Source organism: Macaca nemestrina, chromosome 17 (assembly GCF_043159975.1).
Source record: "Macaca nemestrina isolate mMacNem1 chromosome 17, mMacNem.hap1, whole genome shotgun sequence".
NCBI lineage: Eukaryota > Metazoa > Chordata > Mammalia > Primates > Cercopithecidae > Macaca > Macaca nemestrina.
This window is the reverse complement of record NC_092141.1, coordinates 85,883,993-85,907,208: the sequence shown is the minus strand read 5'-3', so window position 1 is coordinate 85,907,208 and position 23,216 is coordinate 85,883,993. Positions and strand designations below refer to the sequence as shown.

The following is a 23,216-nucleotide window of genomic DNA, read 5'->3' as shown; positions in this document are numbered from 1 at the left end:
TTCTGTAAAAAAAAAGAAAAAAAGAAAAGAAAAAAGAAAGAAAGGAACTAAGGGAGGGAGAGAGGGAAAGAAAGATCCCGGTGGCTGCTGAGTTGGGACTAGCTGGTTGGGGTCAGTTGGTGGGGTGAGAAGAGGTGGGCTTCTACGGTGTATTCTGAAGGTGGGAGAATTTGCTGAGGGACAGGGTGAGTGTATGGGAGAGAAGAGTCAGGAGTGACTGTAAGGTCAGCATCCAAGCCATGGCAATAATGGTGCTGATACAGCCTGAGATGGGGGCTGGGGGAGAAGGGGGTCTTGGGTGTAACCAGGAGACCCCAAGTCTGAGCATTCCCAGGACACCCAGGTGGGTCGGCAGGTGCCTATTCTGAGAGCAGCGGCATCAGCCCCAGCTTAAGATACAAACTGAGGAGTCTAGAGGACAAAGGTGGGTTTTTTTGTTTGTTTGTTTGTTTTGTTTTGCGAGACAGACTCTCACTCTGTCACCCAGGCTGGAGTGCAATGGTGCGATCTTGGCTCACTGCAGCCTCTGCCTCTCGGCTTCAAGCGATTCTCCTGCCTCAGCCTCCTGAGTAGCTGGGATTACAGGCATCTGCCACCACACCTGGCTAATTTTGTATTTTTAGTAGAGACAGGGTTTCTCCATGTTGTTCAGGCTGGTCTTGAACTTCCAACCTCAGGTGATCCGCCCACCTCGGCCTCCCAAAGTGCTGGGATTACAGGCATGAGCCACCACACCTGGCCTGAAGGTGGTTTTTAGAGCCATCAAAGTTCAGGGTTCAAGCCCACCACTGCCCCTCACTCACCAGGTCCTCCAGCCACAGTGCTCCCAGGTAGCCCCTCCTCCCTGGTCTGCCTCCCTCGGGCTCAGCCACGTCTGGGTCTGCAGGGTCATCTGCTCCTTCCCTCTGTCCAGAGCACTGGCTGTCTCCCCAGTCAAAATGTCCCTCCTTCAAGACTATCCCAAACTCCCCCTGTGCTATGGGGACTTGGTGATTCTAAGCCTCCCACAGCGTGGCTGGGTCACCCCCTTCTCTAGACCCTAACAGTACAAGGAAAGGAAAGGAGACAAGCTATTCTTCTGAGTGCCGAGCACAGGGCCCAGGCCTCCCATCAGCATCATCTCTAACACACTTGAAGAACCTGAGGCTCGCAGAGCCCAAGGCCGCCCAGGTCTGCGCCACTCCCAGCGGCCACTGGCCAGGCTGGGCACCGGGCATGCAGTGGAATTCCATCTCTTTTGTGCCCTCCACTTGCTCTCAAATCTCCAGCCCAGACTCTGCACACACTAGTCATTCAACAAATACAGACTGATCTCCTCAATCCAGACAGCCTCAAATTTCGGTGGTTTTATGGCCTTATGGAAAATTCAAAGATCATTACTATTTGGCTTTAGGACACATAATACGATGCCATTTGCAGCAAATCTGCCTCCCTAATTATGTTTTCCTAGGCTAAAATCACAAATTTACTTTCCCTGAGGACACACCAGCCACGAGTGGAAGGCGGCAGCCCAGAAGCTTCCAAAAGGGCTGAGGAAGAACAGTGGAGGTGTTTTTTCAAGCCACAGGAAATTTCTAAGTGGGGAATCCAAGTGCAGGCACCTGAGAGTTTTCTGGAAGCGCAGCAGCAGGCACTCCTGCAGGATTCTTGCCGGTCTAGCTGCAGGTTGGTTAACCTGGAGTCAGGTTCGCGCGGGGAGGGAGCAAGAGTTTGTGCACAGGGGCGTGTGAGCAGGTGGCTTTCACAGGCCCTCGACACACCCACCATTTCTCTCCCTGAAACCAGCAACTGCAGTGTCCCTGAAATTGATGGCTCTGCCTGTGGGTGTGATGGGGTCTGCCCACATGGACGGTTGCGATTTCCCAGGAGGGAGCTGGGAGGTGGCACGTGTTCCCCCTTCCCCAACAAGTTCCCGCCTTCCCCAGGAGGAGACAAAGGGCAGGGCAGGGGAGGGAGGCACAGGCCAGGACTGGAAAAAATCAGAGAACCACCGGATGTGTCAGCAGTACCACCTCCAGCCAAAGAAGGCAGATCTGGAGTCAGGTCCACTGGACCCTCAGCTCTGCTGCCCGCAGCGATATCCTCAACAGAGATCAACAAGGGCTGCTCCTGACCTGGCGAACAGGCCTGCGGACAAAGGCTGCGTCAGAGGCACAGCTGGGGGCAGACAGGAAAGCAGAAAGAATGAAAGAGGGGCAAAGGACTGGATCTGAGGGAGAAAGATGGAGCTGGATCCGAGGGCACACAGACAGTGTCAGAGAAGAAGGATCTGTGCACACAGAGAGGAATAGAATATGGCCTCATGCCTCAGGGGAATTTCCAAGGAAGCTGAGATCCCTTTGCCAGCACTCCTCATCTCTACCACAGCCTCGCTGCTTCCCCTCCTGCCACCCTGTTAATCCAGTTTTCACTCAGCAGTCAGAATGATCTTTCTAAAAAATACATCCAGTAGGCCAGGCGCGGTGGCACACACCTATAATCCCAGAACTTTGGGAGGCCGAGAGGGTGGATCACCTGAGTTCAGGAGTTCAAGACCAACCTAGGCAATAGGGCAAAACCCCATCTCTACTAAAAATACAACAATTAGGCCGGGCGCAGTGGCTCACACTTGTAATCTCAGCACTTCCGGAAGCCGAGGCAGGTGGATCACGAGGTCAGGAGATCAAGACCATCTTGGCCAACATGGTGATACCCGTCTCTACTAAAGATACAAAAATCAGCTGGGCATGGTGTCACGTGCCTGTAATTCCAGCTACTCAGGAGGCTGAGGCAGGAGAATCGCTTGAACCCGGGAGGCAGAGTTTGCAGTGAGCCAAGATCGTGCCACTGCACTCCAGCCTGGGCAACAGAGTGAGACTCCATCTCAAAAAACAAAAAACAAAAATTAGCTGGGTGTGGTGGCACACACACCTGTAATCCCAGCTATTTGGGAGACTGAGGCAAAAGAATTGCTTGAACTCAGGAGGCGGAGGTTGCAGTGACTCGAGACCGTGCCACTGCTGGTCTCCAGCCTGGGCAACAGAGCAAGACTCCATCTCAAAAAATAAATAAATAAATAAATAAAACCTCTTAGAAAGGGACAAAAACCAAACCACACATAACCACATATTTAATGAATCATCAAGAGCACAGTGCTTAGAAATGTGGGCTGTGGAGCCAGTCGGCCTGAACCCAAAGCCAGGTCCAGCCTCTTACAGCTGTGCAACTTTGGGTGAGTTACTGAACTTCTCTGTGCCTCAGTTTCTTCCTCTGGGAGAAAAAGTTTCCTCCTCTGTGAGAGTAAAGATTTAATTAAATCTTTAAAGATTAAACTATAAGATGGTTTGTGAGATAGGTAAGATCACGGCACGTATGCAGTAAGAACCATGCCAGGTGCTTAGTGCACTTTGAGTAAATGTCAGCTAATATGAGGGTAATGATGCTCACACCAGGTTGGCCTACCAGGCATCCAGGACATTCACTCAATCGGCAAGGCCAGTTAGAGGTTAGCCCTACAGCCAGCAGCCCAGCACCAGCAGGCTACATGGCACAGGATCCCACACCAGTCCACACAGGCGCACTGTGTTTCAGGCCTGACTCAGGCAGGCGTCCCTCCAACCCTCCTGTGGGCACAGTGACCTCCTGTGGGTCAGCATTTCCTTCCGTTTCACCCAACTCCGTACTTTAGAAATGCCTAGAGCTTTGGCTTTTCCATCACACACGCTGGCTGAGAAACAGCTTTTCTGCAAATTGTCTAAAAGTGTGTTTCAAGTTTAATTTTTAGCAGCTAGAATACATTTAGCAAATCCATTTCATAAAGAACCCCAATATAGGCCGGGCGCGGTGGCTCAAGCCTGTAATCCCAGCACTTTGGGAGGCCGAGAAGGGCGGATCACGAGGTCAGGAGATCGAGACCATCCTGGCTAACACGGTGAAACCCCGTCTCTACTAAAAAATACAAAAAACTAGCCGGGCGAGGTGGCGGGCGCCTGTAGTCCCAGCTACTCGGGAGGCTGAGACAGGAGAATGGCGTAAACCCGGGAGGCGGAGCTTGCAGTGAGCCGAGATCGCGCCACTGCACTCCAGCCTGGGTGACAGAGCCAGACTCCGTCTCAAAAAAAAAAAAAAAAAGAACCCCAATATATAAAAGAGGGAAAGTGGAGCTTGTCTCCCTGGAATAGGGTGAGGTCAAAGTCCCTCCTTCCACATCCACTTCTAGGGGCCAGTCGGGACGGCCTGACCTCCCACACTCCTGTTCTCTGAGGTCCAGGAGATGCCTTATATACCTAGGACACATGATTTGGATGTCACACCGCATGTGCCCCTGGAGATGCTGCTGGGGCACGTAGGATAGCAGCACAGACTCTGGGGCTCTCAGACATCCTGGCCGAAGTAGGAGAATATTTAGAATAAATAAACCAGAAAGTTCTACTTGGCAAAAATGGCCAGGGGTACATTAGTAACATACCCTCAACACAGAGTTCAAAATCATCACGAAAAAAAATTTTTAAAAAAAGGCTGGGTGGCTCATGCCTGTAATCCCAGCACTTTGGGAGGCTGAGACGGGTGGATCACCAGAGGTCAGGAATTTGGAGACCAGCCTGGCCAACATGGTGAAACCCCATCTCTACTAAAAAGAATAGAAAAACTAACTGGTGTGGTGGTGTACTCCTGTAATCCCAGCTACTCAGGAGGCTGAGTCATGAGAATCACTTGAACCTGGGAGGCAGAGTTTTCAGTGAGCCAAGATCATGTCACTTAACTCCAGCCCAGAGTAAGACTGTCTCAAAAAAAAATTTTTTTTTTAATATTTAAAAGGCAGTAGATGTACTCCCAACTTTAAGAGGCCAAAGTGGGTGGATCACGAGGTTAGGAGTTCGAGACGAGCCTGGCCAACATAGTAAAACACTGTCTCTACTAAAAACACAAAAATTAGTCAGGTGTGGTGGCATGCACCTGTAGTCCCAGCTACTTGGGAGGCTGAGGCGGAAGAACTGCTTGAACCTGGGAGACGGAGGTTGGAGTGAGCTGAGACTATGCCATTGCACTCTCCAGCCTGGGTGACAGAGTGAGACTCCATCTCAAAAAAAAAAAAAAAAAAAGGGCAGTGGAATATGTACTGTGAGATGCCACTTACATGGAATTTGTTAAAATCACACACTATGCATTTATAATGTGTGTGTGTATTAAACATATGTGCAAATGTGCTTGGAATGGACTGGAAAAACTTACAGCAAATTCAGGGAGGCACTTGTCTCTAGGGAGAAGTTGTTAAAAGGCCCTTCAGTTTTCATCTGTGATGTTTTATTTAAAGAGGAAAACAGGCCACAAATGCAATAAAATGTTAACAGTTGTTAAATTTGGGTGGTAGAAATGCGTTCTGGGCTGTATTACCATATAGTCAAAATCTTCTCCAGATTCACAAAAGGAGATGATGGACAGCATGCCGGGCAGAGTGGCAGGTGCCACCGCTCCCCTGCTCCGCGTGCCTCCTCCCCGCGTCCCCTCACCTGTCTGCGGGAAAATGCAGGTCGCCGCCAGCCCGGTGCAGCTCACTGACGTTCTCCAGCCTGGCCAGTGCGTCCATGCGCTTCACCATCAGCTCCAGCAGGTCGCTCATCTTGCGCAGGACGCCACGGGACTCAGGGCCCCCCATCACTGTGGGCAGAGTGTGGGTATGGTTAGGGGAGGCCTGAGCAGCCTGGAGGCCACCTGAGGCCACCTGGTGTCCAGGCTGGGGCAGCTCAGACAAAGCTGGCCCCAAAGCCCCCCAGCACCAACACCAGACCCCAGCCTCAGCCCTATCTTCCCAGTCATTCCTGACCCCTTTGCTGCATTGTTTTGCGGTACAGAGAACAGCATCGTGGTGGAGTGAGAGCCCTGGGCAGCCCTGTCTCCACCAGCCATGTGACATTGGGATCATTTCCTAAGCCCTCTGGGCCTCAGTTTTGTCAACTGTAAAATGGAGCTTTAGATGTAATCTTTGAGGTGTCCTGGGGCCCAACAACCCTCATATCTGTGAGATGGCAGAAAAGGCCCAGCACTGGGACAGAAGCCCCAGAGCCCCCAGACAGCAAGCTCCAGGCAGGACTTCTAGATCAGGGTTCCTAGAAGTGTGGCCAATCACCCAGCAGCATCTGGATCTTCTAGGCAGGCTGTTAAAATTCAGATTTCTGGGCCTTGGTCTAGATTTGCCAGTTCAACTGTCTAGGGTCCGGGCCCTGGGAATCTGCACTTTCCTTGCTCCCCATAGATCTGGACATGCAGGGAAGTTGGGAGCCTGTGTTCAGGGGCCCAGGGCCCTGTTGCTTCCCCAGCCCTCCTTCTCCTGCCCAGCCCCTGGGCCCTAACCCCATCTCTTCCCCATCCCTCTTCCCTGGACCCTCCTGTAGGAAACCATAATGCATGAGTTCTGAATCTCAAACTGGTCTTTGGGTTCCCAAAGATCAACTGACGAGAGCAGATTCCCTGGGGCTGAAGCGCCTGCTCTTCCCTCTGCTCCCAGCCTGGGCAGGGGAGACCTTGTGAAGAAGAAAATTAAATGAAAATGAGGCACTTCGACCAAGATCCCATCAGCCAGCCTGCAATCCTCCACGGCTTCCTTTCTAATCATTCCCGATCATTAGCACTGCACGTGCCAGTGTGCAGGAGCGAGCTCTCGCCTTCCTTTTTAATTAAATCTGAAGGCTTCACATTGGCCCTCCACACAGTCCATAGGGTGCTGGGCTCCAGGCACTAAAATCCCCAACTCAGCTCCTCCCAAACCCCTATGGGTTGGGCTTGAAATCACTCCCCAAAAATGAGCCAGGTCACCTGGGGACACGAACCTTTGACGCTCAGGCTGCCAGTCCAGGGGCCCAGTGGAGGATGCCATGGGTTGGGCTCCCCAGAAGCAGAGCCTGGGACAAGGGTTTGAGGGTGAGTAGTTTAAACGGGAGCTAATGGAAACCTCGGCAGGAGAGTGAGGAAGAGAGACGGGGAAGCTGGGGAAGCTGGGAAAGCTGCATTGCCGAGAATGTTACCACCAGGGCGCCCAAGCTCAGCCCTGCCAGGGAGCCCCAAGACCAAGTAGAACACACTGCAGTCACCCCACCTGGGGAGGGCAAGGGGACTGGGGCCTCTGCCCTCTGACCCCCGTGTGACCGGGGCAGTCACTGAATGGCTCTGAGCTTCAGCATCCCCGTCTCAAGGCAAGAATAACAGGCCCCATCTGCAGACCAACATCACAGCACCAGGAAGGTGACAAGAGAGAGGCCACTGAGAAGAGGCAGAGCAGGGAGAAGAGAGAAGGAACCAGAGGCTGTGGGCTGAGCAGGGGCAGCCGGCAGCCTCCGCATCACCGGGGCTGCTGTTACATTTCTGCTTTGCTTCTGCCCTTCTTCCCTGGCTCCGGCCGGCCCAGCCACTGCTGCCGCGTTCCCACCCTGATATAAGTCACCCCCTGGTGGGGCTCCCCTGCCAGGTGACCCCACCTGAGGTCAGAAGGGAGGCCACAGGAGCTGGGGAGGGGCCACTCACACACCGTGGAAATGCCAGCCAGGCTAGGGCTGCAAAACAGGAGAAGCTGTGATTTCCTTAAAGACACAGGGCTCCTGGCTCCAAAGAACAGGCATGAATGGGAGCAGGGGGGTTGTGGGGGGCAGAAGAAAAGAAGGAGAGAGAGGCAGAGATGCCCAGGAAGGCTCACGGATGGGGTCGGGCATTGGAGAAAATGGGCATATTTCCTCCCCACCCCAAGAGCTGAAGCAGCAAAGGACCCCCCCCCCCACAAGTCCCTCTACGGAAAACAGAGTGGATTTTCAAACACTCAGCTGGGACCGGGAAATTTCACACTAGCATTAAATGACACTAACTCAGGTCCCTCCAGCCTCTCAGGCCCTCCCCACGCACTCACACACTCAATCGGTTAATCTGGGCAGTTCTGGTGAGCCATTGCTCATAGCTTGGGCTGCAGTAGTCCTTCTCCAAAGTAGTGGGATAAAAACAGGATATAGATGGCTCACTCTCTCTTTGAGCTTCCCAGAGTTGGGGGCAATGGTTTACTTTTTCAGATCACTCTCATTTCAGAGATGCCTGCCCAAGCCCACCCTCCAAATTCAATACCGAGCTTGCAACCAGTGCTTTTAGCACAGAGTAAATGAAGAGATTCCCATCATTTCAGCTAAAAACACTGGAGGACTCAGATGACCTGCCTGGCCACTGCTTTCCACAAGTCCACGGGGCACCACTGGTACTGTGACCGCTTGAAGGGTATCATGGAGTCGTGCAGTACACAGCCTGCCTGGCCTCACTGGGCAGCCCTGGTGGGCAGTTGCTCACAGCTCAGGCTGGAGGGTCCTTTCCCCAAAGGACTAAGATGGAAAAAGGAGTAACAGACCACAGCCGGGACACCGTAGTGGTGCTGTGGCCAGAGCACTTAGGCCTGACTGACCACAGAGCCTGGTCAGCAGCTCGCTCCTGCAGATGCAGCACCCCACGAGTGCTGAGCCCACAATATGGCTTTTGGGGTGATGCTGTGTTCCCTGGAGTGCCTCAGGCCTGGCACCCTGTCTGCTGCTCTACCGGTCCCACTCTCCAAGCCCACCCCAAGCTTCCTCTGCTCCTGCCCATCGCCTGAGCCCCTCCCAGAAACCTCACGGTCACAGCTCCCCACCCACACCCCACGCTCCCAGCCCCATTGCACAGGCTGAAAAACAGCTGATGGGCCAAAAACTATGAGGTCTGGCCTCGAGCTGCAGGGGCCCCTGAGAGTCGACAAAACAGAGGCTGCAGCAGCAGCAGCATGGTGGCATGGGCCCGGTCAAGAGGGGTGCGGCAGAAGCCTGGACTCCAGGCCTGCTCTGCCACGGACCAGATAGGTGGGCAGGTCACCGTCCTTCTCTTGGCCTCAATTTACTCTCATGTAAAACGAGGGGGCTGGGCTCATTGAGCTCTGAGTCTCTATCACCCTGACTTCTGTTTCTGACTTCCCCTAATTGCTTCCAGAGATTCGAGAAACGGGAAAAGAAAGAATCACTCCTATAAAAGCTGGCAGCAGGCCAGGCGCAGTGGCTCATGCCTATAATCTCAGCACTTGGGGAGGTCAAGGTGGATGAATCGCTTGAGCTCGGGAGTTCAAGACCAGCCTGGGCAACATGGCAAAACCCCTTTTCAATAAAAAATACAAAGATTAGCCAGGCATGGTGGCATGTGCCTGTAATCCCAGCTACTTTCAGGGCTGAGGTGGGAGGATTGCTGGAGCCCATGAGATTGAGGCTACAGTGAGCCGTGATTGCACCACTGCACTCCCGCCTGGGCAACAGAGCGAGACCCTCTCTCAAACAAACAAACGAAAACCCTGAGGACATACAGAGGCGTGGGTCATTGCAGCCTGGGTTTCACAATGACCATGTCCACAGAGCCAGATCCCCCATCTGTAGTTCTTCAAGCCCCACCTCATCAGACTGGACCAAGGCAGCAAGAGTCCCACCCCCCAGTTCCAGGGGCTCAGGAGCTGCTCCTATCTTCTGCAGATGGCATGGAACTCCAGAAAGCCCTGAGACCTGGGGAGACAGCCCCGCCCCTTCCCAATGAGCCCTTGGGGTATCAGGCACATTTTCCACTCTAAAAATGCCCAAAGACAAGGCAGGGGGTGGGTACCCAGGAGGGAAGCAGGTTAGGCCGACCTTCCCCCAGTGACCCACCCCCCTAAAAGCCGCCACTGGCCCTGGGACTGTCAGCAGAGCCAGCTGACATCGCCTCTCCCCAGTCACTTCACCACTCTTGGCATCAGCTAAATTGAAATATATTTAATGTGAGGCCCCAGTGATACATCTCAGAACAGGCACATGTTCCCTCCATATTTCCATATAAATAAGGAAAGCTAGGACGCTGTGAGATACAAATAGATCCTCTCATCTACAGACGGGGTGTGTTTATTACCCACGGAGGCCCCATCCCCTCCCCAGACGCTCTGTATCTCTCTGTCTCTCTCATCCTCCTTCGTCCCCCTTTTCTTGTCCCCATCCCCACCCTTTACCATTGGAAATTGAATGAGCCCCCATCTCTCCAGAAAGCAGAGGCTTCCCTGGCACTGAGAAGGGAGCTGTGACTGGGTGTTTGTGCAGCTGGAGAAATGTGCACGTTTGTCTCTCTGTCCTTGCTCACCGCAGAAACCAGCTGAGGCCACGGGCGCTCTGGGCTCCGGGCAGCAGAGAAGACAAGGACAGGCCGTGGGAGGCCGCATCAGGCTCTCCCTCAGACCTCCGGGCCCTGGCCCCCCATCCATTGAGCCTGAGAGAAGAGCCCCTGGGCCCCTTAGCACCAAGGGCCAGAGCCAGAACCATCCATGGAGCCAGGGAGCCTTCCCCAGGTTCAATTCCTGGAGGAGGCCTGGGAGGTCTGGCAGGGTGCAGTAGACACATGCAGCTGTGCCATGGACTTCCAACCTACAGACCCCTCCCAAAACACAGCCTCCTACCACTACTTTTTTTTGTTGTTGTTGTTGTTTAAACCCAAGACGGAGTCTTGCTCTGTCACGTAGGCTGCAGTGCAGTGGCGCAATCTCGGTTCACTGCAGCCTCCTCCTCCCAGGTTCAAGCAATTCTCCTGCCTCAGCCTCCTAAGGAGCTGGGATTACAGCATGTGCCACCACAGCCTGCTAATTTTTGTATTTTTAGTAGAAACAGGTTTCACCATGTTGGCCAGGCTGGTCTGGAACTCCTGACCTCAGGTGATCCACCTGCCTCAGCCTCCCAAAGTGTTGGGCTTATAGGCATGAGCCACCATGCCCAGACTCCTACCACTACTTCTTCAAGACAAGTCAGAGGGCAGGAAACAGCCCCACAGCCCTATCTGCAGCCACATGGGGAAGGAGGCCTAGGAGAGAAGGGCTGGAAGGGCAGGAGACAGGAGGAGGGCCTGGGGTGGGAAGTGGGGCAGAGCTGCCTGGGAGGGGGCGATGCCAGAAAGCCCTCCCCAGGGTCCAGGCCTGGCCCAAATGCAGCAAGAGGGAATGAAGTCAGATCTCCTCTGGGTCATGATTCCCCATGCAGCCTCCTCTCTCGAATCTTTCAGATGAGTGTGCAGAATACAGAATGAGATGTCAGTCACATTTCATCCCCCAAAGTATGCAGAGTTTATCATGAAGTATAAACAGGCACAGAGGAGAATTTGGAGGCCCCGCACATAGACCACAGTCCACAAGAGGCTGAATGACGCCCTGCTCTTCTTTTCGAGAAAAGCCTTCTCCTCCCTCCCCCTTCGCAGCCACAGTCCATGTGGGACCCCACTTCTGTCACTTCTGTCACTTGTCACTGGTTTGACAGGGGAGGAGAGATGGTTTTTCCCATTTGTACACAGATTGTTTTTTGACCAATGCAATGATTTTTTTTTTTTCTAAATAGCAGGGCCTTAGAGGGTTTCCTTCTCCTGATTCTGCTCTGGGGTTGTCTAGACTCCACAGATTTCTTTTGTGTAACAAAATGTGCATTATCCAACAACCCAACCCTGGCCCAGAACTTCCAAGATCCCTTCCCAGGCCTGATTCAGCCAAGCAATCTGCCAAGCACCTCCCTTGAAGCCCTGATCCTTCCCTCAGGCATCTCCTAGGTGGAAACGCTGGCATCTCCTTGGTTCTCAGCAGGGCTGCCCCAGGCACTGTGTGGGGATGTAGTTTGAGGAGCTTCTCTTGCAGGATCAGGATGTTAAACCCACATTGCAAACTGCTTTCCCCGCCTCAGTCCCTGCCTTGGGTCTGCCCAAGCAAATTAGCTTGATCCAAGGATATGAAAGAAATCACGGGGAACACTGCAAATCGGGATCTAAAGTGAATCAGGGTCAGCTCTCCCAGGTTCTCAGCGGCCCCTTTTTCTCCTCCTTCTCCCAGACTTCAGTTCTGTATTCCAGGCACTCAGCTTCTGAGGCCTGGGAAATGTGAAAAGACTGGTTTGGATAAATTTGGTCTGAGAACTAACATTACAACATGTAGAATCTCCACTCCTAGGTATACCCAACAGAAATGCCTACGTGTGTTTACCAAAAGACATGCACTAAAATATTCATAGCAGCGCTGTTCGCAAAAGCCCAAAACTGGAAACAACCAAATGCCCACCAATGGTCGGATGGATAAAAATATGGTGGTGTATGCATGTTCTCACTCATAGGTGGGAATTGAACAATGAGATCACTTGGACACAGGAAGGGGAACATCACACACCGGGGCCTATTGTGGGGAGGGGGGAGGGGGGAGGGATAGCATTAGGAGATATACCTAATGTAAATGACAAGTTAATGGGTGCAGCACACCAACATGGCACATGTATACATATGTAAAAAACCTGCATATTGTGCTCATGTACCCTAGAACTTAAAGTATAAAAAAAAAATGGTGGTGTACTCACATAATGGAAGGCTACACAGCAAAAAAATAAAAATAAAAATAAAAAAACAGTGCAAAAGTGTAAGTGACATACAAGATATGTATGCAACCACATACAAGATAGTGAGTCTCACACATGTACTATTGAGAGAAAAGCCACACACAAAAGACTACTCCTGTATTAGTTCATTCTCAACATTGCTACTAAAGACATACCCAAGACTGGGTAATTTATAGAGGAAAAAGGTTTAATTGACTCAGAGTCCAGCATGGCTGGGGAGGCCTCAGGAAACTTACAATCATGGCGGAAGGGAAAGCAAATATGTCCTTCTTCACATGGCAGCAGGAAGGGGAAGTACCAAGCAAAAGGGAAAAAGCCCCTTATAAAAACCATCAGATCTTGTGAGAACTCATTCACTATCACAAGAACAGCATGGAGGTAAACCACCCCCATGATTCAATTACCTCCCACAGGGTCCACTCCACAAGAAGTGGAGATTATGGGAACTACAATTCAAGATGAGATTTGGGTGGGGACACAGCCAAACCATTATCAACTCCCAAAATGATTCCATGCTCACAAAGCCCAAAAAACAGGCAGAACTCTTCTATGCGATCAGAAGTCAGGTCATGACTATCTTTGGGTGAGTAATGACTGTGAAGTGGCATGGGGACACTTGGGGGCTGATCATGTTCTGTTCCTTGATCTGGGTTGTTAGTTGCATGGATTGTTCATTTGTGTATCTTATACCCCATTAAAAAGTTTAAGCCCATGCACATGCACACACATGCACATATACACACATATGCACACACAGCTCTAGTCCAATTGCATGAACTTGGGCAAGTGCTCTCCCCTATGTGGTTCCATTCATCTTTAGACCCAGACCTGCAGTTAGGGTTGGACTCCCACCCCCATACCCAAGCAAAACTGCACAGCACGGAGCACAGCAGGGCTCCCACACCCCTTGTACTCCGGACCACTGAGCCTGATCCTGCCCAGATGGGGCAAGAGCCATGGGGTAGGTGAGTTACCTTGACTCTCCAACCCCCTTAGGGAGAGAGGCATAAAAACCAGAGCCCAGCCAAAAACCCCTCTTCTCCCCGACCCCTAATTCCCACCTCTTAGACCCCTGACCTTTCTGGAGGTTCAGCTTCCTCAAGGCCTCTGTAGCAGCCCACCCAGATAGGCACACCCCCTTTCCAGGGGTGGCAGCCAGGTACTCTATGAATCTCTGTCTATACTCCATCTTCCCATGCACCACTTTTCCTACCAGCCCTCCCTCAAGCCACCCTTCCGGTGCACCTTCACGACTGCCTCCTCCCACCCCTGCCCACCTCAATCCTCAGCCTCTCCTACATAGACATTCCAGCATCTCCTTGGTCCTCTTCCATAAACATGCTTTGCTGCAGTGCCCCCGTTTCCAACTCAAAACATCCATTAAGTATTGATGGAGTGCTTGCCGTTTGACAGATGCTGCTGAGGCCCCTTCCCATGCTTTATCTTAGCACAGCCTCACGACAAGCCTGGGAAATGGGGATTACCATCCCCATTTACCAGAGGAAAATTTGGAGGCTCAGAGACTGAGGAATCTCTGCGAGTCAGAGACGGGATAAATTAACTTACACTCAGGCTTGAATGACTAATAAGTGTGAGATTCCTTCTGAGAGCTTTTGCAAGTTTAAAGAAGTGCATGTGAAACCAGAGGAATGAATCTAATGATGAGATGACAGATGGCATAATAAGAGCCCCTCAGCACCCACCCAGATGACAACCTATTCAACTTGGGATGTCTACAATATTCATCGCTGAGAACAGGGGAGCCAGATACCCAAGCCCTGCAAGTTCAAGAAGGTGGACTTCAAGGAGAGACTTCCCCAGAGGGGCAGGGAAATCTCACAGAGCCAGCCTTCAAACAGTTCCAGAAATCCACTTGTCTCAGTTTCCCCACTACCCCATGTCCCTCCTTTTGATCAGTGACCAAAAGAACCCCCATGATACAGTGGGCAGGACTCAGTTCTGACCCCTACCCCTCCTTAGGTGAGATGAGGTGGGGCTGGGCCCAGTTTCAGGAGGAGGGCTCCCAGTTGGTCACTCTTGTGCCATGTGGCACCAACCATGCTGGGTAATGTTCACGTGTGAGCCCCTTCAATCCAACCTCTGCAGAAGGTCACTGCTGTCCTTCTCTGTAGGGAAGCCAGGTGACTCGGCCAACGGCACACAGCTGGTAGGTGATGACCAGGATGCAAGCCCAGACCCACCAGACCTCCAAAGCCCATGCTCTGATCTCCATTCCACTGCCTTGCAAATATCCTGTGGGCAAGGAGTGACGGGGCCTGGGAGAGAGCTGTGTCCCAAGAGCTCAGAGATAAGACATTTAAGCCTATGGCCAGACCCGTCCCCACATGGCCACAGCCTGGGCCAAAGACAAGGATATGTGTGCTTCAAGGGTTCAGGTGTAATATCCAGAGACTGCTCACCCCGACACCCAACTAAAGAAGCAACAGTGGCAGCCTCTTCTGAGACCCGGGAGACCCTGGCTTAAAGGCCCTAGCCTGGCCTGAGAACCCAGGCCAGAGGAAGCCTGATGACAGCTGCCAGACCAGAGCCAAAGCGCATGGAGGGTCACACAGAGCAAGTCCAGGCCCCCTCCACTCACATCCACCTACAGGGCGGCCAGAAAGCCAGGTACAGGGCTAGGCTCAGAGACAGTTCCTCTTTGACCCACAAACACCCTCATTCATCTCACACTTCCCTTGCCCCACAAAGGTACCTTCTGTGCGGATGGTGAATGGCGAGTCCCCCAGGCGCCGGGCCGAGAACTGGCCTCCCAGAGATGTCATCAGGAAGCAGAGAGTGAAGAAGCCGATGCCCAGGACAAAAAGCCTGCGGAGAGGAAGGAGGCGGGTCAGGAGGGCAGGAAGGGCCATCGTGCTCCGGCGCTCCACCAAGTACCGGCTGCACAAATGCTTTAAGAATGAGTGCATGAGTGAAGGAAGCAAAGGAGAATGAAAGGATGGGGGCTGAGCTCCAGGCCCAGGAGGGCTCCCCCACTACAGGATAAAGAGAGCTCGACTACAAGATGCTGGCCCCGAGCCACACGAAAAACCACAAGGCAGAATGACGCACACTTAGGCATGAGGCGGGCGGGCTCTAGCCTCCAAGCGGAGCTGGTTCATTAACAGCTGCAGTCCTCAAAGTGTGGTCCCCAGACCAGCAGTCGGCATCACCTGAGACTCCTTAGAAATACCAATGCTGGGCCCAGACCCCAAATTACTGAATCTGAGGCTCTGGGGTGGAGCGAGCAAGCTGTTTTAGCAAAGTCTCCTGAAGATTCCACCGCATGCTAAAGTTTGACAACCAGTGATGGACACAGCAGGGCCCGAGGCCAGCTAGAAGGCAAGGAATTGGTCCAGACAAAGCCCACCTGGACCCTATCAGTCACTCAGGCCACCCTCAGTGCTGTATGCAGAGGCCTTGCTGCAGCAGTCATGAACTTGTTTGAACACCCCCAACCACTTCCACTACTGTATGGTAAGATCTCCAGGGCAGGGCCACATGGCCCATGCCCAGGCTGCCCCCAACACACATCTCCCCTAGGCAGGCACACCCAGGGTCATCAGCCTGCACCACGGACTGGCCAGGGTGTCCTCATACCTGTGCAAGGGATGTAATATAGGTGTGTGTGCTGTCACACTGGGTCGGAGGGAGAGCTGGCCAGGACAGGACTCCTGTTCCTGCCTTCAACACGTAGTTATTGATTATCCACCAGAAGCCAGGCTCTGGGGTAACCCCAGGGGGACAGCAGGGAAGAAGGCACAGAACCCTTCCTCCCTCAATCCAGACCCAGGGTCCCGCTGCTTCCCTCATCAATCCTAGGCCCCAAACAGGAGAGCTGAGCTCGCAGCACAGCCTTGGGGCTTTTCTGGGACCTTGAACCTATCAGGGGACTTGATGAACTGGCAGAGCTGAGAGGGGCGCCCTCCCACCAACCCCAGATCAGGGTGAGGAACCCTCTCTTGTGTGGAGTCAGGCTCCCTGGAGAGAGCCCCACAAGTCATGCCAGAGACCTCCGGGCTTTGCCCCTCCACTCCACACCCTCAGGTTCCACACTTGTTTGTGTCTTTATGCAAGACTTGCTTTATGCATTTTAATCTTCATTATTTGAAACTGGCAGAGCAGTATTTAATTAAAATTTGGTCCATTAAAGAAAACACATAATTGCAGAAGAAAATAAAAGGCACAACAAAATTCCCAGCCCATATTTAAAGGAAGCTGTTAGAGATTTGGGCAGAGAGGAGGAGAACCCCAAAGCAGAGAGGTGCTTGGGAGCTTCCCGAAGGAGAGACTCAAAGACCACACCCTCGACAGGAAGGTCAGGAGACATGATTTGGTAGGCGAGACCGCACAAGGGACACTTCCCTCAGCACAGAAGGACACCTCACTTAATTCCACCAAGCCTGGGGGTGGGGCTCAGATCTTGGGGTCCCTCAGAGGAAGTCGGGAGACTCTAGAGACAACAGCCACAGCCACGGCACAGGAAAGGTGCTGTCCCATGCTCGGGAGATCCCAGGGGAAATCAGCTATTTGTCCTCCCAATCTGAGGACAAGGACGGACTTCCCCCACTCATGTCTCTAGTCCCTAGGGAAGAGGCCAGGGGAGCGAGGGAGTTGTACTTAGAGCTGGGGACCTGGGCTGCCCACCAGGGTCCAACAACCCTGCTATGAGAACAGTGTCTACCCCCTTTAACCCCGAACCCAAAGTCCCCCAACACACCTCATCTGCATCTCCCTCTGCCAGCCCCCGATCCTGGGATTCAATGTCCCCCAAGGCAGCTGGGGGGCATTTGGAGTGGGCTCAAGTTAAAATGGTTTCAGCCATCCATGTATCCACTCAAGCAACATTCCAGGGGCACCTATGGAATAAAGACCCTGCCAGCAGCCCGGGGAAAACCAGAGAGAACAGGACCCCAGCCTGCCTTTGAGGATGAACAAGCTGGGGTGCTATAATTGGAGCCTGCCCCCCACCTCAACTGAAGGGACTCACTGATGATGGCTGCGGGTCTCCGGGAAGCCCAGGGAGACCCTGGGGTGAAGTTACACAACTTTGGGGACCCATGCAGCTCCACCCCTAGTCCTGCCTTCAGATAAGGGCCTGAAAAAAAACCAGGGCAGGACGAGACAGGGAAGCAGCCCTGGGGCGCGAGCGCTGTCCATGGTACTGGGGTCCCGCGGCTGCTTCCAATCGCGCCAGGAAACATCCAGCCGCCCGGAGGGCGGGACCTGAATGGGGTCAGAAGAGAAGGGGTGAGGACCCTCCAGCCTTCCCAGTCAGCTCAGGGATTCAAGGGCTTCCCTGGAGGAGCAAGGCCCTTTTCAGAGACGCCCGCTTCCCGCCCTGCTTCCCATGGGCTCCCGAGGCCCCTATCACCGCCCAGGGCCTGCACCAGCTCTCCGGGCCTCCCGGAGCCCTGAACCGCAGCGGTCCAGCCTGACCCCTGCCGTCCCCTGGGGCTGCCTCCTCGGCCCAGCAGGCAGGCCCGGTGTGCTGGGAGGCCGGCGCCAGGTGAGCCACCGTCTCCCCACCCCCATCCCTGTCTGGAGCTGGCAGGGAGACCACAGTGGGGCTGGGCGGGACCGGGACTCTGGCCGAGACCTGGAGGGCAAGGGTTCAGGGACCCTGCCAGCTCCGCCTTCGCGGGCTCCCTCCCGCGCCCGGAGCCCACCTGTGGCCGCGTCCCGAGTCCGGCCCCTGCACCGGGGCTGTCACTCCCCCAGCTTCCTCACTGACCAGCTACCCAGGGGGTGACACTCTGGCCCCGCCGAGCGTCCACCAGGCAGCACCCCCTCCCCACCCCACTGCGGGCCGGCTCCGCGGGTGCCTGGGAGGAGAGGGGGCTGCCCCGGCACTGCTGGGCCCTGGGGGCCCCTGGCTGGGTCCAGTGAGTCCTGTGCGGCCCCAACCCTGCCTGGCCTGGGCCCCCAGGTGCTGGCCGCCCGAAGCATGTCGCCTTCGCCTCCGCCCGCCCGCCACGCTCCGCCGCAGCCCCGGCTCCAGCCGCCCCATAGCCCCGCAGCGCAGCCCCTACCCCCGCATCTCCAACGCCTGCGATCGGGGGCGAATCCGGGATGAGCGGGTCCTCGGTCTAATCTCGGGACCCTCTCGTCGGAGCCAGGCCCAAGCACCGTGGGGAGGAGAGCAGTGCCACCAAAGGCGGGGGAAAGGGTGGCACAGGCGGAGGGGTTGGGGGTAGCCGACCTAGGGGCAGACAGGAGGGACGGGAGGGACCAGAGGGGGAGCTCCTGGGCGCCGCTCACTAACTTTGCCGCCCGGATGGGACCGTCCGCGGGGTGAGGAAGGACCCCGAGGGGCTAGGAAGGGGCGGGCAGGCTGGGGCGACTTTCTGGGCCCAGGACCACCACCTGGGGGTTTTCTGCCCCCATTCTTACCTCTGCATCCCGAGTCCTCTCCAACCCTGCCCAACTCGGGACAGGTCCCCGAATACCACACCCCTCCCCACCCATACCCCGCACCCCAACCCCATCCGTTTCCCCAGCCCAGGCCCACTGGTCATCACCAGGAGTTGAAGCATGAACCTCCCCTTCTGCCGCCGGGACTTGCACGCTCGCAGGAACCGACCTCGCCCACCTCCATCCTGCGCCCCCCGGGGAAAAGACCAACCAGGAGGGAACTTTACCGAAAGGGTCTCAGGGTGACCAGGCATCTTCTGACCATTATCTTCCCATCGGGGTTGACGGTGATCATTGTTCAAACTTGTTGGTGCGAGCAGCCGCGGGCGAGGCCGGACGCACCGTCCTGGGCCCAGTTCTCGCCGCTTCCGGGCCACGAACCCTCTGCTGGCCGAAGCAGCGTCCGAGCGAAGCTGGGAGCGCGCGGCTCGGTGGCCTCGCTGCTCGGGCCTGGGAGGGCAGCGGAGGGAGCGGCGCGGCTGCCGGAGGGCGGTGAGGGCGCCCGGCCGGGCCGTCTCTGCGTCTCCGCCCTCCCCGCTTCACATTTTGGGGGCCGGGAGGCGGCGCGCCCCCAGACCGCCGGCCACGCGTCTGCCTGCTTGGGCTCGCTCGCTGGGCGGGACCGTGCCGCGGCGCGCAGACGGGCTCCCCGCGGCGGGCACCCTCATCCCCGGCCCCGCGCCCTCGGTGCCAGCTAGAGACAGCCCCGGGCCCGCGCCCGGGACCCCAGCGCCTCCGGGCCGCGCCGATCCTCGGCCCCGCGCCGCGCCGCGCCCATGGCTCTCGACTAGGGCAACCCGCGCCCGCAGCCCGCCCGCTCGCTCCGCCGCCCGCGCTCTGGTGTCCGGCGTCCGGCCGCGCGCCGCGCTACGCCCGGAGGCGCCGCATTGTTCCTCGGAGGAGGCGGCAGAGCGGCGCTGGGGCGGCCCGGGAGCGGCCGCTGCGCTTCCAAGGCGCGCCGGCGCCACCTCGTGGCCGCAGCCCCGCTGTCCACCCTGCCCGGGGCCGTGCGGGGCTGGGACGCCGAGGACCCGCTTCGAGGACCGGCGGGCGGGGGTCCCTGCTCCTTCCCCTGAGCCAAGCTACTTCCCAGGGCGCCACCAGCCCCGAGGGCCGAAAGCTGCTTTGGCTCCCGCAGAGCACAGAAGAGATGCGCACCCAGCGGAGACCTTTCTCTTCCGCCAGGTGCCTCCACGGGCTTCCTCACCAGCCGCTTCCCACCGATCGGATTTCGCTTGGCAACACACGCCCATCTTCTGTCCCTCCCTGATCAGAAACTCCCGTGGCTCCTCTTTGCTTACTGATCTGAGTATAAACTCAGCCTGTGGTGTGGGGCCCGCTCACAGAGCCAAGTGCAGGGGCGTACTGAGTTCTAGCCCCAGATCCTCCTCTAGTCAGTGGGCGATCAAGTGTGCACGTCTCAGTCTCCATTATGATAGTGACCAGAAGCTCACCAAGGCCCCTTGCAACCCTAAAGCATGTAGCATCTCATGTCATCTCTTAGCATCTAGGCGTCCTCCCCTCCTCCTCTTCGCGCTTCCTGGCTTTGGAGATGTGTTTGCAGTTGCAGAGATAGACAGAGGCTCCTGGGAGCTCGCAGAGCCAGCCTGAAGAAAGCTCTCCCGCTTCAAAAGCACTTCCCGAGGTCAGACCTAACCACTCCACCCTGGGAAGTGCCCAAAGCCTCGGTCATATGTCAAATGACTCTGAGGGTCTTCCCAGCTCAGGCCACCATGCTGCAGCCTGGCTTATGCGAGGAGGAGACTTTATTTTCCTCCAGCTGCGCCTGGTCCCCTCCAATCCGCTACACCCAGGTCCCTTGCTGCCTGCCCTGCCCACCTCCCGGCCCCCTTCCTGGGCCATTTCTCACTGGCCGTGACAGGCTCCCTGCTTTTCCTCCTCCTTCATCAAAATGTACCTGTCCCGAGTTCCATTATCTCACTGCCTTGCTCTCTGCTAATGTGAAAATGGGTGATAAATTGGTGTTAGCAGATATACTGTGTTACACAGCTTAGGTAACAAATTTGCATTGAACAAGGACATGCTGACCGTGCCCTTGTGCAGAAGAGTGATGAATGGTGGCAGGAAATTTAGGCATCGTGGCAGGCTGGCTAAGGAGATACTGGAGGGCAGAGGTCTCTGCCAGGCCTCTAAATCATACCTCATGCCTGGGTGCCTACATCTGCCACAAACTGGCAATAAGCCATATGTACACTAAGGAATGAAATGGTCCTTCTGATTAGGTGTCTCTCTCATGTAAGCTCAGGGGGTGGCATTTATATCTGGTTGCCATTTTAGGCCAAAGGGGAAGCCTCTTGCTGAGTGGTGGAGATGGGGTTCCCTAGAAGACGTGGCCACCTCTGGCGTGGGTCTTCTGGGGAGGTGGCCTACCCTCCACAGAAGCCAGAATTCAGAAGGTAGGGGAGGGTACTCCCCTCTTCCTCTGGGCCACACTCCCTTAGATATGGACTTTGAGGTTGGAGTGGGAGAGCCTGTCTGCCATTTGATGGCTGGCTTGGGCCAGGGAGGGAAGCAAGCAGAGGACAGCCAGTGACTTTTTTTTTTTTTTTTTTTTTTTTGAGATGGAGGCTCTCTCTGTTGCCCAGGCTGAAGTGCAGTGGTGCGATCTCGGCTCACTGCAACCTCTGCCTCCTGGGTTCAAGCGATTCTTCTGCCTCAGCCTCCTGAGTAGCTGAGATTACAAGCACGTGCCAGATACCTGTAATAAAGGCCTATAAAAATGCACCATTTTTGTATATTTTAGTAGAGACGGGTTTCGCCATGTTGGCCAGGCTGCTCTCAAACTCCTGACCTCAAGTGACCCTCCTGCCTCGGCCTCCCAAAGTGCTGGTATTACAGGCATGGGCCACCGTGCCAGGCCAGCCAGTGACATTTTGCAAGCCAGATTGTCCAGCTGCCTGTCCCTTTTGAAGTCTGTCCCCTTTTTTTTGGCCTCTTGTCTGCAGTACAGTTCAGTGTAAACAGTCCTGCTTGCTCTCCACTGTGCTGTAGGCATTAGGAGAAAAACTGTGGATCCCGCATCGTGCAGTCTTGGATCCAACCTCTTCATACCTTGGTTTCCTCAACTATAAATCGGGCTCCTTGTAACCTGCTGCATAGAGCTGTTCTGAGGATTGAGCCGCTTAATGCAGGTAAGTAGCCCATTGCCAGGACCTCCTGAGCCCTTAAGCATAGTAGTTCTGATTGTTGTTACTGTCTATCAGGAACAGATGCTGTTTGTGCCCCACCCTGGTTCCTGCTGCAGTCACCTCTGCAAGCAAAGAGGCAGATTACTGAGAACACCTTCAACTCTCTGCCTGAGGACTTTTTTTTAACGGCTGTGGGAATATTCTAGAACATAAAAGGGCAAGCACAAAGGACCCTGGACAAAGGATCAACAACTGGGAAGCAGCCCTGAAGCAGTGGATAGACACCCCCACTCCCTCTCCCTCAGGGTGATAATCCGTGGTGTGTTACCCTGTGGCTCCACGGGTTCCCAGCAAGTTTGAGCTCCAGTCGCCCATGATGTGACCAGCCTTGTGATGCCGCTGTGCTCACTCCCTTCCCTCCTGTCTCATTCCACTCCCCGGTCAATGTTCCTGGGGTCACCATCCAAATAAACCACTTACAGAATCCTATTCTCAGCATCTGTTTCTGGGGGACTCATATCAAGATCCCAAGATCCTGCCTCATCGACTGGTGGTTCTCAGCCCGGATTCCAGCAGAATCACCTGCAGAATTTAGCAAAATTGTCCTTATTCTGATCCAGTACTTGAGGTGTGGCCTGGGCACGCCGGTGTTTTAATGCCACAGGTTATGCCGACACAGGCCCGGGTGGGAAAGCGCTGTTCTATACAAATACTTGTGGCCTCCTGAGGAGGAAGGAGAGTCTCTGGAAGCAAGCCAGGGGAGAACAGGGGAGTAGGAACCGCAGCACCTGCTTCAAGGCCTGGCCAAGGACTGATGGTGGGCCAGGCGCCGTGGCTCACACCTGTAATCCCAGCACTTTGGGAGGCTAAGGCAGGAGGAATGCTTAAGCCAAGAGCTTGAGACAACCAGCCTGAGCAACATAGTGAGACCCCATCTCTACCAAAACCTTTAAAACTTACCCAGGTGTGGTGGCATGCACCTGGAGTCCCAGCTACTCGGGAAGCTGAGGCAGGAGGATTGCTTGAGCCCAGGAGATCAAGGCTGCAGTGAGCTATGAGCGCACCACTGCACTCCAGCCTGTGTGACAGTGCGATGCCCTGTCTCTTATAAAATAATAAATAAATAAGGACTGACATCAGATGTACCCGTTTCCAAACCCCATCCCTTTTCATCGTTTCTCTCCTGAAGCTATCAACAGGCCCACCACCAGCCAGTGCAAGGCTAGGAGGCACATTCACCCAGGTGCCCTAAATAGAG

The 23,216-nt window shown here is 55.0% G+C and overlaps 1 protein-coding gene and 1 long non-coding RNA gene across 6 annotated transcripts in view; one reads left to right on the top strand and one right to left on the bottom strand.

The window, feature by feature from the left end:
• The window catches only part of LOC105469217 (alpha-1,6-mannosylglycoprotein 6-beta-N-acetylglucosaminyltransferase B), an 80,295-nt gene extending 60,720 nt beyond the window's left edge, over window positions 1-19,575 (bottom strand). Inside the window, exons 1-3 of one of the 5 annotated variants that reach the window (XM_071083631.1) lie at window positions 19,037-19,575; window positions 15,112-15,224; window positions 5,490-5,637 (exon numbers count right to left, since the gene is read on the bottom strand). In XM_071083631.1, coding sequence (XP_070939732.1) covers window positions 5,490-5,637; window positions 15,112-15,224; window positions 19,037-19,104 — 329 coding nt within the window. In that variant the 5' untranslated portion in view covers window positions 19,105-19,575. Of the gene's footprint in view, window positions 1-5,489; window positions 5,638-15,111; window positions 15,394-19,036 lie in introns of those variants that run through there. The other 4 variants (XM_011720000.3, XM_071083633.1, XM_071083632.1 and 1 more) reach the window with 4 other exon arrangements.
• A 1,482-nt stretch (window positions 19,576-21,057) lies between these two features.
• On the top strand, window positions 21,058-22,513 carry LOC139359378 (uncharacterized). The gene is made up of 3 exons (XR_011615292.1): window positions 21,058-21,226; window positions 21,822-21,961; window positions 22,034-22,513. It is a non-coding gene; the product is annotated as an uncharacterized lncRNA (long non-coding RNA).
• Window positions 22,514-23,216: the final 703 nt, after the last annotated feature.